The sequence below is a fragment of the Heptranchias perlo genome, chromosome 26 (assembly GCF_035084215.1).
Source record: "Heptranchias perlo isolate sHepPer1 chromosome 26, sHepPer1.hap1, whole genome shotgun sequence".
In the NCBI taxonomy this organism is placed as follows: Eukaryota; Metazoa; Chordata; class Chondrichthyes; order Hexanchiformes; family Hexanchidae; genus Heptranchias; species Heptranchias perlo.
Window position 1 is genome coordinate 19,098,325 of NC_090350.1, and position 16,258 is coordinate 19,114,582.

The 16,258-nt window shown below is 44.3% G+C and overlaps 1 protein-coding gene across 2 annotated transcripts in view; it reads left to right on the plus strand.

The window, feature by feature from the left end:
* Positions 1-3,036: 3,036 nt before the first annotated feature.
* Positions 3,037-16,258, plus strand: part of LOC137342530 (transmembrane protein 35B-like) — a 51,404-nt gene continuing 38,182 nt past the window's right edge. For both annotated transcript variants that reach the window (XM_068006466.1, XM_068006467.1), the window contains exon 1: positions 3,037-3,184. In XM_068006466.1, the coding sequence (XP_067862567.1) occupies positions 3,077-3,184 (108 nt within the window). In that variant the 5' untranslated portion in view covers positions 3,037-3,076. The remainder of the gene's footprint in view (positions 3,185-16,258) is intronic.

Consider the following 16,258-nt stretch of genomic DNA (forward strand, 5'->3'; position numbering starts at 1 on the left):
TAATAGAAAACAATGTCTCCACGCACATCAACTTTAGTGGAACCATAATTTTATTCAAAAGCCGTGCTGTGTATGTGTGTCTAGTGCTTTTCCTTTAAGCTTCCCCTTGGTGCAAGTGTATGATGAGTGACCCGTTAAACCTAATGTTATACTTCTAAATGCTACTTCAGAAGCAGGAGTACACAGTGGCTGACTTCTATGTAACTCTAGGAATCACTTAGGACTGAAGTAGCCCTTATCTTCTGAAAGTTACATCCTGAGATGGACCTGCTGCAGACTGCATTTTGTGCAAGGGCAGTGCAGTTTGGCCCTACCTCCTTTCTGTCACATATGGAGGCATCTGAGGAGGATGGCAAGAGGGCGCATATATGCTGCTAGTATCGTATGCGCACATTATGGAAGTGTTGGGCTTTGATTCTGCATGGTCATTGATCGGTGGGAAAGCAAACCTAATGGTACTAATCAGTTCAGTGAAGTCTTGAGAGATGGTTGGCAAGCTTATCAAAGCCAGGAGAAACAACCCTTTCCAATCTGTGCCCAAAGCCTCTATAGCAGAAACCTGAGCACCCATGGCAGAAGCTAAGACTGCCCTTATGGCTTCTATATATTTCAACTAAATATTGGGAAGACTGAAGCCATTGTCTTGGGTCCCGCCACAAACTCTGTTCACTAGCCACTGACTCCATCCTTCTCCCTGGCCACTGTCTGAGGCAGAACCAGGCCATTCGCAACCTTGGCGTCCTTTTTGAGCCTGAGATAAGCTTCTGTCCCCATATCCGCTCCATCGCTAAGACTTCCTACTTCCACCTCTATAACAACACCCGTCAGCTCATCTGCTGCTGAAACCCTCATTCATGCCTTTGTTACCTCTAGACTCAACTATTCCAATGCTCCCTTGGCCAGCCTCCCATCTTCCACCTTCCATAAACTTAAGCTCATCCAAAACTCTGCTGCCTGTATCCTAACTCGCACCAAGTCTCGTTCACCCATCACCCCTGTGCTCGCTGACCTATATTGGCTCCCGGTCCGGCAACGCCTCGATTTTAAAATTCTCATCTTGTATTCAAATCCCTTCATGGCTTCCCCCTCCCTATCTCTGTAACCTCCTCCAGCCCTACGACCCTCCGTGATCACTGCGTTCCTCCAATTCTGGCCTCTTGCACATCCCTGATTTTAATCGCTCCACCAGTGACAGCTGTGTCTTCAACTGCCTAGGCCCTAAGCTCTGGAATTCCCTCTCGAAACCTCTCTACCTCTCTCTCCCCCACCTTTTAGATGCTCCTTAAAACCTACCTCTTTGACCACCTGTCCTAATATCTCCTTATGTGGCTCACTGTCAAATTTTGTCTGATAATCCTCCTGTGAAGTGCCTTGGGACGTTTTACTACATTAAAGGCACTACATAAATGCAAGTTGTTGTTGTTCTGTTGTGGGGGCTTCTGCTACAAATCGGCCTAGAGCTGTTACACACTTCACTGCAGTGAACCCATGGTGCCAGGGTTGCAGGTAGTGGATTCCTCCCATTGGCCTGCCATCTGCTGCACATTATCAGGAACCATTCCCAGTCAAGAAGCAATGACTCTTGACTCTCCAATCAGCGATGTCTTCCTCCTCATCTTTCACTCACAACTCCTCCTGCCCACTAGTGCTCTGTGCATCACTGTGTGCATCCCCTTTGGCTCACTCTCTAACTCCCCTCTGATGGATGTCTCTGGGCTAGCGCGTAAAGCAGAGAGAGTGTGTGATGGCACATGTGATGCAGGGCCAGTTGCAGAGGGGCCTAGTTCATCTTCCTTCTCTGCTTATTTTTGCTGGATCACATCAAAAGGAGAAGCAAATGTTAGGATGGGTTGCTGAGGAGCAGAATTCACAGCATATGAGGGTTTCCTGATCTAGTTTGCTGACAGGTTATGTGTGGCCCAATGGCATGAGACGAGGCGCCAAGTGTCACAACAAGCCTGCAATCAGCAGGTGCCCTCTGACTTCCTCATCTCCGAATCCTTCCTCTGGAGCTCCAACACTTCCTCCGTGTTGGAGGGCAGAGATTGGGATTCCACCTCCTGTCACCAATCTCTCTCGTGTTTTTCTTAAGAAAAATGAAAAAAACTGAGGATGCCCTCTGAATGTCATGAAATACATTTGCAAGTGAAGGTTGGGGGTGTAAAGAAGACAGTAATGGTAAGTTCTTGAAGCACTTCAATACAATGAGAGGAAGTAGTTGTAAGTGGCAAACATGCTTAGTACAGAGCATTCTTGAAAGGTGTGGCTGATTCTTCTTACCTTGCCTGACCTGGTAAGATCATTAAACTTCTACCAACACTAAATTGCAGTGCATGGGGCTAATGAGTTGATGCTGACTACCCTGATCACCTCCAGTGATTGTATTGAAGAGGAAAATCCAGGCTTGGTTGTTATACTTTTTTTTGGAGGCAATGTCTTATATTTATTTTGACATTGTTTCTGAGGCTGACGTCAAGTTCCAGCTTCGATACTAACTGACTAGAGGAGTTGGATGATCCCAGGACCAGATCCCAGCTCTAGATTTGGAGCTGGGCCACACGTTCTGGACCTGTCTGTGTCTGCGAAGGTACAGTGTAAACTCAGGGGTGGGGCAGCTGAACACTAGACGAAAACCAGACTTCTGCTGCCCACTTTAAATTTAAAAAAAAAGAATAAAGAGAGACTCACCGGCCAAAAACCAGACAGGTACCAACTCCATCGTGGACAGCGTGCTCTGAAAAGCATCTGAGCTTGCTGTGGGTAGAACTGCCAACATGGAAGGAGTGCCATTAGGAGTGAGATTTGTCAGAAAAATGTAACACATTACAAACTCATTTAAACACACAGGGAGCAAAGCTTACTTTAAAAACAAGATGCATAAAGTAAGTCACATTTTTAAACCAAAAATAAGTGAGTCTCACTCCAAATGAGTGGACCTGTTAAGAAGTGTGACAGGGCCAGATGATAAGAGCTGGGCTGAGCCAGTGGTTGGTTGGCAGGGAGGGAGGGGGGGTGTCCCTTTAGGAGCTCTTCCGTCTTGTGTCTCGTTGCGAGTTCATTTGGTGAACCAGTGATCATGGCGCTTGTGTTCGTGGCTGTCCGCGTCCTTCTGGGGCTGTTCTTCATGCTCACCGGGGTCATGAAGTTGACGGATCGGATCTCCGCCGACCTGTACGCCCAGGCGGTGGGTATGAGCAGCAGGAGGGCTGAGGGGCGGAGACGCCTCCGACCCGTTTCTCGGGGGCTGCTGCAGCAGCGCTTGTTGTTGCTGATATTATTATTTTTTTGGCGCTAAATTAACGATGGGGAGGAGCTGGTGAGTTTGGGGGAGCTCTGGGTGTAATGTTAAATATATACATATATATATAAAGAACCAGGAGCTGCTGCAGAGCAGGATCGAGGAATAACAAGGACGGGAGGTGGAAGGTGCAAGTTTGTGCAACACTTAAAAAAATGTAGTGAATTTTGCATTCACTGTAACTATAATATTCCTGCAAATTTCTACCTTCGGTTAATTTGAGTTTGGGGTTTATTTCAGTGTAACTATAATGTTCACAGATGCATTGCAACCTTCGACCTCTGGTTAAATAGAGTTTGGGGCTTTTTTCCGTCCACAGTTTGCACCGAGTGTGTTTCATATTTTGTTTACAGTGAAACTGACTCAAACCCGGGCGGTGACGTCTTTAACACGTGAGTCTAGCTTAGATATTAGAGTGCAGACCATGGATCCCGCTTAGCAGAACAAGTCAGGGGTTTTACTTGTTTTAAAAAATAATTTAAAAAAGTCAAAAGAACAGAAAGGCGTGGGTAAATACGAAAGAATCCATAACCAGCATCACTGACAAGTTGCATTAAAATACAGCCTTGAAAGTAGTAAACCTCCCAAGGGGCTTAAAGGATTTCTAAAAACCAGATGGTTAAAGGGAAGTGGACCAAGGCGACTTTCAGAAGTGAGCAGAGGGGAGGAGCATTTATAACAACAACAACTACTTGCATTTTTGTACCGTGATCATAAATAGATGCAAAGCCAAAGAAGGAGATGTTAGGAGGGGCGATTAAAAGCTTGGTTGAAGAAATGGCTTTTAACGAGGGTTTTAAAAGAGGAGAGGGAGGTAGAGAGGTAAAAGGGTTTAGGGAGGGAGTTCCAGAGCATGGGGCTTAAATGGCTGAAGGAATGGCCACCAACGGTGGGGCGAAGGGAGGGGGGTTGCACAAAAGACCAGAATTAGAGGAACAGAAAGTTCTGGAGGTGTTGTAGGGCTGGAGGAGGTTACAGAGAGAGGGAGGGGAGAGGCCGTAAAGGGAATTAAACATGAGGATGAGAATTTTAAATTGGAGGCATTTGGGCACTGGGAGCCAATGTAGGTCAGCAAAGACAGGGGTGATGGCTGAGTGGAACTTGATGTGGGACAATTTTAGATGAGCTGAAGTTTACAGAGGGTGGAGAATGGGACGCCAACCAGGAGAGCATTGGAACAGCTGAATATGGAGGTCACAAAGGCAGGGTTGAGGGTTTCAGCAGCAGATGGGCTGAGGCAGGGAGTGGAGGTGGGTGATGTTATGGGGATAGAAGTAGGCAGTCTTTGTAATGGAGAGGATATGGGGTCAGAAGCTCAACTTGGGGTCGACTAGGATGCCAAGATTGCGAACACTCTGGTTCAGGCTGGGACAATGGTGGGAGGGAGATGGAATCAGTGGCCAGGGTATGGAGTTTATGGCAAGGGGGCGAAGATGATGGTTTTGCTCTTCCCAATCTTTAACTGGAAGGAATTGCAGCTGACCCACGAGTGGATGTCGTACAAGAAGTCTGACAGCACAGAGGCAGTGGAAGGATTGAGCAAGATGGTGGAGAGGTAGAACTGGGTGTCGTCAGCGTATATGTGAAAGCTGATCCCGTCTCTGGATGTTAAGAGGAGGGGCCAAGGATGGATCCTTGGGAAATTTCGGAAGTAACAATGCAGCGGTGGGAACAGAAGGCATTGTTGGACATACTGTGGCTACGATCAGATAGGCAAGAGTGGAACCAAACGAGGACAATACCACTGAGCTGGATAATGGAGAGAAGGTGTTGGAGGAGGATGGTGTGGTCGACCGTGTCAAAGGCTGCAGAGAGGTCGAGGAGGATGAAGAGGGATAATGCACCTCGGTCACAGAGGATGTCATTTTGTTACTTTGATTAGTGGCAGGGACAGAACCCTGATCGGAGAGATTCAAACATGGAGTTGCAGGAAAGATGGGCACAGATTTAGGAGGCAACAGCGCATTCAAGAACTTTTGAGAGGAAAGGGAGGTTGGAGATGGGCCTGTAGTTTGCAAGGACATAGGGGTGAAGGTTGAGTTTTTTGAGGGTGGGGGGTGATGATGGCCATTTTGAAAGGGAAGGGGACAGTAACTGAAAGGAGGGAAGCACTTACAATGTCAACTAGCATGGGAAGTTGGGTGATCAGCAGTTTAGTAGAAATTGGGTCATAGAAGCCGGAAGTAGGTATCATGGACAAGGTGAGCTCAGAGAAGGCATGACAAGGAATAGGAGAGAAACTGCAAAAAGACACCGGAGAAAGTTCCAGAATGTAGGGGGAAGATAGCTGAGGTCCGTGGCACCGAGCTTGATTACTGTAGCAGAGGTCTCGGGCTCACTGTTTCATCTGTAAATTCTGGATTCTCACTGTGTAGAGCTGGCATGGTGACCCATTACATTGGAGGGGCAGCTTACAATGCCCACAGAATAGTAGGGTGCAGGTTTGGAACAGTGAGCTCCTCATCTCAACGTTGGCACAAAGCAGATTCAAGATACTTTTTAAAAACAAAAAGCCGAGTTTACCCCTCGTCCCCGAAGGTATGGGCTCAATTTGGGGAGTAACCTGTTTGAACTTCTGTGCCCATTTTTCATATGTGGCACTAAAAATGAGCATCCGGCTATTTGACTTTGGAGGGCACCGCAGCCAAGTTCAATCCTGTTTTCACTGGGCATCTACAAACTCAGCAAGTGCGATTGGACAGCAATCAGGAATAGGAACCGTGGGCAGATATTTTTCCCCTCCTTAGCCCAAAGGCACTGCTGTCAATTGTAGCATCCCACCTGACATTCTGGCAGAGTTCAGCTAAGTCAACACCATCCTGGGATTGGATGAAGTGCAAAACTCCTTCACAAGGAAAGATGGGAAATCAGAGTGTAACGTAATGTATCGGCCCTTCTTACACACGTCGTAGCGGAACTAGATAAGGTTTGTTCTGGCGTGAACCTGCCACTGAAATGTCACTCACGGGGGCAGTGAAACAGCAGGGATTGTGTGGTGGGCTGTTTCAGGAACTGAGCCTGCATGTAAACATTTGCCCTCGTGGTAACACCTATATATTGTTTTTATAAAAAACACTTTGCTCGTACGGTTTAGAACCATAGAACTATAGAAAAGATACAGCCCAGAAGAGGGCCATTCGGCCAATCGTGTCCGCGCCAGCTCGAAGAACAACCAGGTGCCCATTCTGATCCTACCTTCCAGCACCCGGTCCATAGCCCTGCAGCTTACAGCACTTTAGGTGCAGGCCCAGGTACTTTTTAAAAGAGTTAAGGGTCCCTGCCTCTACCACCAATTCGGGCAGCGAATTCCATACGCCCACCACCCTCTGGGTAAAAAAGTTTTTCCTCATGTCCCCTCTAATCCTTCCGCCAATCAGCTTAAATCTATGTCCTCTAGTTCTTGAACTCTTCGCTAGGGGAAACAGGTACTTCCTGTCTACACTATCTGAGCCCCTCATCATTTTGTACACCTCAATCAAGCCACCCCTCAGCCTCCTCTGCTCCAAGGAAAACAAGCCCAGCCTATCCAATCTCTCCTCTTGGCTGTAATTTTCAAGCCCTGGCAACATTCTTGTAAATCTTCTCTGCACTCTCTCCAGAGCAATTACGGCCTTCCTGTAATGTGGTGACCAGAACTGCGCACAATACTCCAGCTGTGGCCTTACCAGCGTTTTATACAGTTCCATCATTACATCCCTGCTTTTGTATTCTATACCTCGACTAATAATGAAGAGCATTCCGTATGCCTTCTTCACAACCTTATCTACCTGTACTGCCATCTTCAGGGACCTTTGCACATGCACTCCAAGGTCTCTCACTTCCTCTACCCCTCTCAATATATTCCCATTTACTGCGTATTCCCTTTTACTGTTTGCCCTCCCTAAGTGCATTATCTCACACTTCTCTGGGTTGAACTCCATTTGCCACTTTTTCGCCCACTCCACCAACCCATTGATATCTTCTTGGAGTCTACAGCTATCCTCTTCACTATCAACTACACGGCCAATTTTTGTGTCGTTTGCAAATTTGCCAATCATGCTCCCTACATTCAAGTCCAAATCATTAATATATACTATAAACAGCAAGGGACCCAACACTGAGCCCTGTGACACACCACTGGAAATGGATTTCCATTCGCAAAGACATCCATCGACTTTTACCCTTTGTTTCCTGTTACTGAGCCAATTTTGGATCCAATGCGCCACATTTCCCTGTATCCCATGGGCTTTTACCTTTCTGACAGGTTTTATTCCTGTTATTGTTAATGACTTTTGGCAACCAAGATAAGTGATGGTTTCAGTCAAAAATAGGATGGAATTTAAGATTATCTAGTTTGCAACAAAGCTGCAATAAAACCAGAAAAAGAAAAGTTGGGTGGAGTCATTAGCCTGCAATATCCTCCAAGGATACACTGTCTCCCACATTTGTCTTTCAAGAGTATGTGTAAATTCCCGGTTCACTCTGTACTCTGTTCTGTTCACCCCTTTTTATAAAAAGAATATGTTCTTCCCCTGTGAAATGCAATTTGATAAATTCAGTATTGAGCTGCTACTTAAATTACACCTAACCAGTTGTACCTGTGATTTTTATATGTGAAATTAAAGTGGAACTCCAGGCTTTGAGTGATTCTGGGGTTTGTTTGTGGCTGAACCCATCCCACGTGGAGAAACATACTTGGGTCTGTGTCAAGGCTACTTCCCATTGGGCGATGTGATTTAAATTCACCGGTAGTGGAAACTGGGCCTTCTACCCACAAAATTGGAGTTCTTGTCTACGACAGATCTCAAAGCAGGCATCTGAGCAAGGGCAGAAACCCGTACTCCCTTATTCAGCCCAGTTGTGGGCTGAACATATGTGTAATGTTAAAGCTATGGCTCCATCCGTTTTTGATTTATTTTCCCCTCATTTTTTATTATATATTTATAATTTCAATTGAGAGGTTACAAAACCCTGTTTTGAATGGCTTCAAATTTAAAATTCTCACCATTGTGGGACGTTTTACTAGATTAAAGGCGCTCTATAAATGCATATTATTGTTATTTAAATCCTTCCATGGCCTCACCCCTCCATATCTCTGTAACCTCCTCCAGCCTTACAACCACCCCCCCTCCCACCACCATCACAACCACCCCTCACACCCCCCACCAAACTCTGTACTAATCATTCCGGCTTCTTGTGCATCCCCCCCCTCCTCTGGGCCCCATAATTGGCAGCCGTGCCTAGGCCGCACACTCTGGAATTCCTGCCTTAAACCCCGCTGCTTCTCCTCCTTTTATGACCTTCCTTAAAACCCACCTCTTTGATTAAGATTTTGGTCAACCCCTCCTAATTTTCCCTCCTTTGGCTCAGCATACATTTTCCCATAACCTTCTGTGAAGCACCTTGGGACTCTTACCACATTAAAGACACTATATAAACACAGGTTGTTATTGGAAGTAAGATTGAGTCCATGACTTAGTGCTGGAATAGGCAATGACTGTCACTGTCTCATCTATGATCCACATGAAATGCCCACAGGTGCATTAAATCCTATAGTTTACCAGCAGGAATTGACATTTGTGCAGTATCCTGCTCCCTGGTATTAATGTGCCAGTAAGATCACTGGCATCTCAAGGACAGGCTCCTAGTATTTAATGCACACAGTATTTTCCCGTTAGCACTAATGAAATTCTAAAATTTCATCAATATGGGTAAAATTGTTTCAAAGTGACTGCATTCCCTGATGGCAGAAATGATTAGAACTTTTTTCACCACATATGAAGATCACATTGACTTAACATTTACTGTTTCCCTGTGCATTTTAACATAGGAGCTGTTTTTTGACGAGCGTTTTATTAAGATGTAGCAATAGATTAGTTGTGGAGTATAGCAGCAGAGCAAGAGTTAAATCAATGGAAACAGTTGTAATCGGCTGAATGTTACACCACAGAAATGGTAACATCTTCAGTTATCAGAATAACTTATACATTGGTGACAATGCACATTTTCGTACGCAGCATTTATAGGAGTGTACTTTGACAGTTATAGATATTTGTACAGTAGTTTTACACACCAGAGGGGCTGGGCAACTGTTGAGGAAGGAGTCATGGCTGTCTATTCTTTTTGGGGCAATCAAAATATTTAAAGCAGTTTTTGTCACATCACTGTGCATGACATCAATATAATTGCAACTGTGTCATCCAGCTGTAACAACAAAAGGGATGGTTATCTTTTTATCGCTTCAGTTTTCTGGACATTCCAGACGTGTTGGCCTCCGTGTAGCTGATCAACCTTCGGAAGACTGGCAGCAATCTGAAATATCAAAATAGGAGAGCAACTCGGGGAGGTCAAGTTGATATCACTCCTCCTAGAATCTGAACTGCATCAGGCTGCAACCTAAATATGGCTTTGTAATTGCCTGTGAGAATTGCAGGACTTAGGCTATTGTCTAGTATCACAGCCTTATGTAAACTCACTGCCCCTTTATCTGGGGTAATTGGCATTTATTTTAAATTTGAAATACTTTGCCATTTTGAGAGTTTTCGGTACTTATCGAGTTTACACTTTGCTTCATGTCGTGCTTCATAAGATCAATTCTTGTACTTTTTCTATTTTTAAGTTTCTGAATCTGTTTTGTCTGGCAAGTGGGTCAGTAACCGGAGGACATAGATTTAAAATAATTGGCAAAAGAACTAGAGGCGAAATTAAGAGAAATGTTTTCACACAGAGGGTTGTTAAGATCTGGAATGCACCACCTGAAAGGGAGGTGGAAGCAGATTCCATAGGAATTTTCAAAAGGCAATTGGACATGTACTTGAAGAGGATTAATTTGCAGGGTTATGGGGTAAAAGCTGGGGTGTGGGACTGAATTGGACAGCTCTTCCAAAGAGCCGACACATGCACGACGGGCCGAATGGCGGCCTCCTGTGCAGTCATATTCTATGAATCTTGTATCACTCCTCTCTTTAAGGTGTTTTGCCTCTGCAGCCCAACGTTAGAATTATCTTCTGGGGAGTTTCTCATTGGATGGCACATTTTATAGAAATAACTATCACCATTCAGATACGTTTTCCATTCAGCAGTCAGGAGTTAGTTCTAATCCAATAAAATCTACATTTCTTAAAGTAAAAGCCAAACTAATTTCTGTTCACTTTACGGATTGGCATGTCTTATCTGGTTTTATCCATAAGCTTATGTAGCAACTCTTTCATCTACCATGGATTCCTATGTTGTGTCTCTGATCTGACAGATATGCTGACTCATGCATATTGAAAGTTTGCTTTTAGTCACTGCTCCCAGCAAACTCTATCGATCTGGTGAGCAGACTGATTCTAGACCACTTGTACTCCTTTGCATTCCCAGGCACTTTAGCTGAGTTGCATCCTGGCACATATTTTGGGCTATTTCTCAGTAGGTTTAACTATCAATGTCAGTATAAGCCAATTCTACATAGAAGTCTTGTGTTCAAGCATCCAAGGATTCTGCGTGTATTTGCAACGTGATTCTAGCCACAGGATCTACAGCCTTCAGGCCGTCTGATCCCCAAGCATGTTTACAGACATCTGATCCCAAAGCTTTTACTATTAGCCTTTTATTTATAAAATGGATGTGTACTACAGTCACCATTTCTACTGAGACCTGTTTACACATTCTCTATAAATGTTAACAATCTAAAATGAGTTTTGCCAAAACAAATCTTTATCTGACCTGCTTCATTACACAGCTGTAATACCTGGTCTTATTTATTTTCCCTTAATGTAAACTTAAAACCGGGTCAGTGCTTGTGACTTCAGCAAGAAAGCAAAGAAAATAGGTAACTTGCATAATCTGTTTTCCCACATGTTTCCTGATGTTCATTAGGTTCTCACAGCTGTGCACCTCTGAAGGAAATTTTAGTTCATCTGGTTGCAGTTGTTTCAGTTCCTTTGTTTGTGTTACATGGTTTTCCACTATTAAGCGGCCGCTGTTTGCAGCTTTCCATATGGTCAGCAGTCTCCATCTTGTGCCATCTGTTTGCCCTTTGTCCTCACTCCATCCCTGTTGATAATTGCCACTTTGTAACACAGTTGTGGGCTCACCATCTATCTCTAAGTAAGGAGGTCGTCTAGCCATACCACCAGGTTAGCTAGAACATGGCGGATGGTTGAATGATCGATGCGGTTTATTAGCATTCCTCATAAATTTATAGACAACAGCTTAAAGCAATTGAAAACGCTGTAACTGCAAGTACTAAATTGCATTTATTGTAATATTTTCCATTAATTGTATATGGTCTGCAGTGTATTGCCTTTGTATGTTTTACCAGTTGTATGTTCGTTTATTGCTGGGAAGAAGAGAGCAAGTACGAGTGAGCAGGAAATCCTTTTAATTTGGAGATTTCTGAAAATGCAAATCTGATGACTGCTTAAACTGAAGCCAAGTTCATGTTTTTGTGCATGTTAATGATTACAAGTCGCACTCTGTTGAAAGAGGACAAATGCTTTTTCAACCCCAATAAGTGGTATGGCCTGGTGACATAAGGTTGCTCTTGTGATGATTTCCCCACTGCGATGATTAGCTGCTCTCAGTAAGTGGAAAACATCTACCACAAAACTTGTCCTGTGTAAATCAAATTTTTTTTTTAAAAAGACTAGACATTGGGTGAATGTTCTATTAAAGTTATTTGCAGTTTGGAATTTCCCTTCTAATTAGAAGTTTGGTTTTCCTCACCAGGTCTGAATCAAATTCGGGCAGTTAAATCTTGAACACCCCCTGGCGTGCTACTTGCGGAGGTGTGAGATTATTGTAGAAGAGCACAGACTGAATTATTCATGAGCTAAGGTCCCCACATGAGTGGGAGTAAGTGTAGACTATTCCAGGAATGAAGCAAGTAGCCTCTGGAAAAACAGTTGTTTATTAAAACTCTGAGGTTTTGAAATTATATCTACCATTATTAGCATCCAAATATTTACCTAGATTGAATGAAAATTCTCCTCCATTCCATTAAAATAGAAGACACAGTTTCATACGAATGTGTTAAGTATTGGTGTACTAATATTCATAAGGCATAATTTCAGGGCTTGAGTCTCTATTAATGACCAGTGAAGGTGTAAGTCTCGCGTTGGTGGGTTCAAAGTTTGACTGTTCATCGATTTGTTTGTGAATAGCTTCAAGGGTAAGAGTGCTGTTAGAGCTTTTAGCGGCAGTTTACATAACCGAGATATAACTATTGATTACCACTTTGCTTTTTGAACTTCGCTCCAGACAGATTGACACAGTTGTGGTTGGCCCTTCACTAAGACTTGAGGGCATTACATATTGCTCAGTTGGAGTGAGAGCAGGAGCTTCTTTGATGTAAATGATTTCTGTGGATTGATTACTGCATTTACTTTACTTGTTAAAAATGTTCACCAGAAACATCTCCTTGGAGTTGTCCTGCATGCAGAGTGAGGCACACTGACCAGGAACGTCTCTGATTTGATCCCTGCTCTGTGCTGAGATAGCCCAATTCAGCCAGAGCAACAGTTGAGGCACTACAGTTAGTGCGATCACCCATGGATTAGGGAGGGGGAGAAATTGGCACCTGAGGGCAGATAATGTGCTCCTGTGCCCCAGCATGGCATAATGCAATTGGGAAAAGCCTATGGTGCTGAGAGCTTGGGCACAAGTCTTGAGCAAATCTCACTAAGGGCTTAGGATTCAGGCAAAAATATTAGAAAGAGCACATAACACCATAGTGCAGTACTGGTGCCAGCTTTGCTCTTTTCCCTTTGGAATGGGATCAACAGAAGCTTTCTGCACACATGAGCTCTTTAGAGTGGCAAAACCTTTTTGCTTTTTATTTTTTCAATTGTTTCAGTGTAGTGTTGCTGTTATTACAGATCTTTTTCATAGTTTTGATATTCAAATTTTTTAACATTTCAAAAAAAATTTTAGTTGGCCAATTATTTTTTACTCCTTGTGCTAAATTTGTTTTTCATGGTTTAGATGGTAGAAGATGAAAGAAGGATTGTGGAGAAATCAGCAGGCCCCAAACATATGTGCAGACCTTGGCTCACCTACCTGCCAATAACTGTGGATACTGCCTCAACGTCTTGTAGGTCAGCAGGATGCCAGTTTAAGAGCTTTGCCATCTGGAGCAAGCACGCCTCCAGGCAAATTGCAACATTGGCACCGCCCTCAATTGTGCCTTATTACAGCAAACACTGCAATAACAGTCAATGCGCTGCTCATGGATCAAAAAGGTGCCTGATGCATCAGTCAGCATAGCCTGCTCTTCTGTCTTCGCTCCCACCGAATAGCATGACACAGCTGCCCAGTGCCACCGCACTGCATTCCCCAAAGTGCGAGGTCATTGATGGCTGTCCTGTGCCCAACCAGAAGCCCATCCTGGGAATCAATACATGACCGTGTTTGTGCTACAGTGGTTTAATGTGTGAAGTTCTTGGAAGATGTGAGCGTGGCAAAGCTTTCCATTGTAAGACGCAGCTGGAATGTGTGCCCTGCTGAAATATTGAGTATGTATGAGATGCAATGAAAGGTTATGCAGGGGGTTTGATGTGGGCTAGTGATACATGCGGGATGGGTTGAAAGGCAACATTTTGTAGCATGTAATCTTGCACCATCAATTTGGTACATTGTACCGTTGGGTAATCTCGTTCCTTGATGGTATGCCATCTTCTCCCTCTTCTGTCCCCGGGTCCTGCAGACTATCATACACAGCATCCGGCTGGCCTGCCACTTTCAGTTGGGCACGGCGAACTGCCAACTTGTGGGAGGTGCGCCCCTCTCACTCCTCTCTGTAGCATCATGTCCACTTCCCCAGCCATTAAATGGGGCTAGGGTCTGCATTATTCCATCACTAGTCCAATGCTTCCGATTCACGCCTCGACATTGCGTTCCTTATGGCCTGTCACGGTTTTGTCTCCTTTGCACTTTTTTTGCCTCCCACCCCATATAAATTTTTAGAAAGGCTGACAAATATTAAAAGATTTTAGCAAATTAAAGATGAAAAACACTATTCCAAGATTTCTGCTCATGTGGCCACTTTACCTTTTAAATGCTGCAACCTTTTTTTCCCAGCAGCCCTCATGGGCTGCCAGCTTGCACCCCTTAATCTGTCCCCTTCCATAGTGGGGTCAGAAGCTTAGTACTGGGAACAGATGGAATTTATTTCAATTCACTGACCTCATGTCATACAGCAATTTGTCCCAGAATGTGACCTGCGCTCAACGTGCAGCCGTCTCAACTCTGTGCAGTGTGGTTTGCGTTTATGTGGGTTTCTCTCTGGTAATCGAAGCTGGAAAGGTGTAGTTGTGATGGCCGTCACCATAGATAAAGTAATAGGGACTAGAGGATTGACATTTCTCTGAGTGCTACTTTTAGCAGACTGGTTAATGTATTTGCATCAAATGCTTTTTGTGCACCATTTTCACTTAGTGGTTAATCATTTCAAATATAGCAAAACACAGAATTTAGTTTGAGTGTGTTAACCAGGACACTAGAAATAGCATACACTGATATTTCAGCCCCTACTAGACCAGGCCTTCACTTGGAAAATTGCCACTTGGGTGAGGTACTGGTTGGCCAGCTGCAGGCTGTAGAATTCCAAACCTGTGTTGGGAGAGGAGGGGTTTAGGGGAGAGGATAAGCGGAGAAAATTTTTAAACTAAAATCTTTGTAGTAAATAGTAACGGCTTGTTAGTATCATATGCAGTATGATGGTACAACATAAGTTAAGTCCAGCAGTTCCCCACTTTAGCTTGTTGGCTAAAGTGGGAATTCTGCCAGGCAACAGGAGAGGGAAAATTCAGAAGGCGGTCAGCTGCATTACAGGAGCACCTCGTGACCCAGTGGCACTGGCCGATGCCCGGGAGATGGGGAGGGTAACCTCGAGTGGAGATCTAAAGTAGAGCTTCCTTACTGACAAAGAACTCTTTGTCAGGAAGAGGGGGAGATTTCCTCTGTTGGCTATTTAGAACCAAATCTTTACACGTGCATTTACAATCTCATTAAAAATACTGAAAAGAGGAAATCCTTCCCGTTAATATTCTATGGGCAGGAAAAAGATTAAACCGCTTTAATTACAGGACGTGCACGCCTGTTCTCCCAGACTTCAGTGAAAGTTTCTGTGCTTAAAATTGTGGCTGAGATTCTCTGAAAATGTACAAATGAAAGACTGTACAGTTCAGGTATGTTGTATGTCTCAGAATTTATAGCGAACGTTTTTTCCCCTATGTTTGTGAGGTTGTTACCTCAGTCTGGGTGGTGCAGTGTTTTCAAGTATTGCACTTTAATCTCTCAGGCCTGTGGTTGGATACAGCCCAAACTTAGGGAATACTGGCCGTAATGGCTCTGCATGAAATGAGCTTGCACAATGTCAATCCAGTTCTAAATGGGAGTGGGTTCAGAGGACAAACCTGCACCTGATTGGCACAAGCTAACACCAAATTGGAAAGTTTACTCAAAAGAATCAGAAGGATGGCTATTGTGGGAAGTGACAGTGTCACATTTGTGTAGTAGGAGTGTTCTTAGATTGGGGCAGAGTGCCTGCTGCTGACTGCACTCTACCTGGCCTGGGTGTGTTTGATGCTAACACCGGTTACACAAAATGGGAGAAAAAATCCATTCCCTTATACTAAAAGCCCTCGTCTTGATGAGCATCCAATTTCCCCCCCATGTAGGGCCACGCGCCCTGTCTGGTAGAGAGGGTAGAGAGACAACTACCAGCCACCACCATGCTGCCCTTCAGCTGGCAGCCAGGAGGTGGGCACCAATGGCCAAGTGATAGCTCTCTCCTATTCTCCTTCATGTTTATATGATAGTTCACAAGTAATGGGTTTAAAGCAAAGAGTAAGCAAAGTTGGTCAGACCCCATCTGGAGGATTGGGTGAAGTTGATCCAGGCAGATTGGTCACTATGGCAAAGGGTTGAGGGCGCACAAATTTAAAATGAGGATGTTAGGAGTAAGAAGGGAAGTCTAGTGAAACTTATTTATCTAAA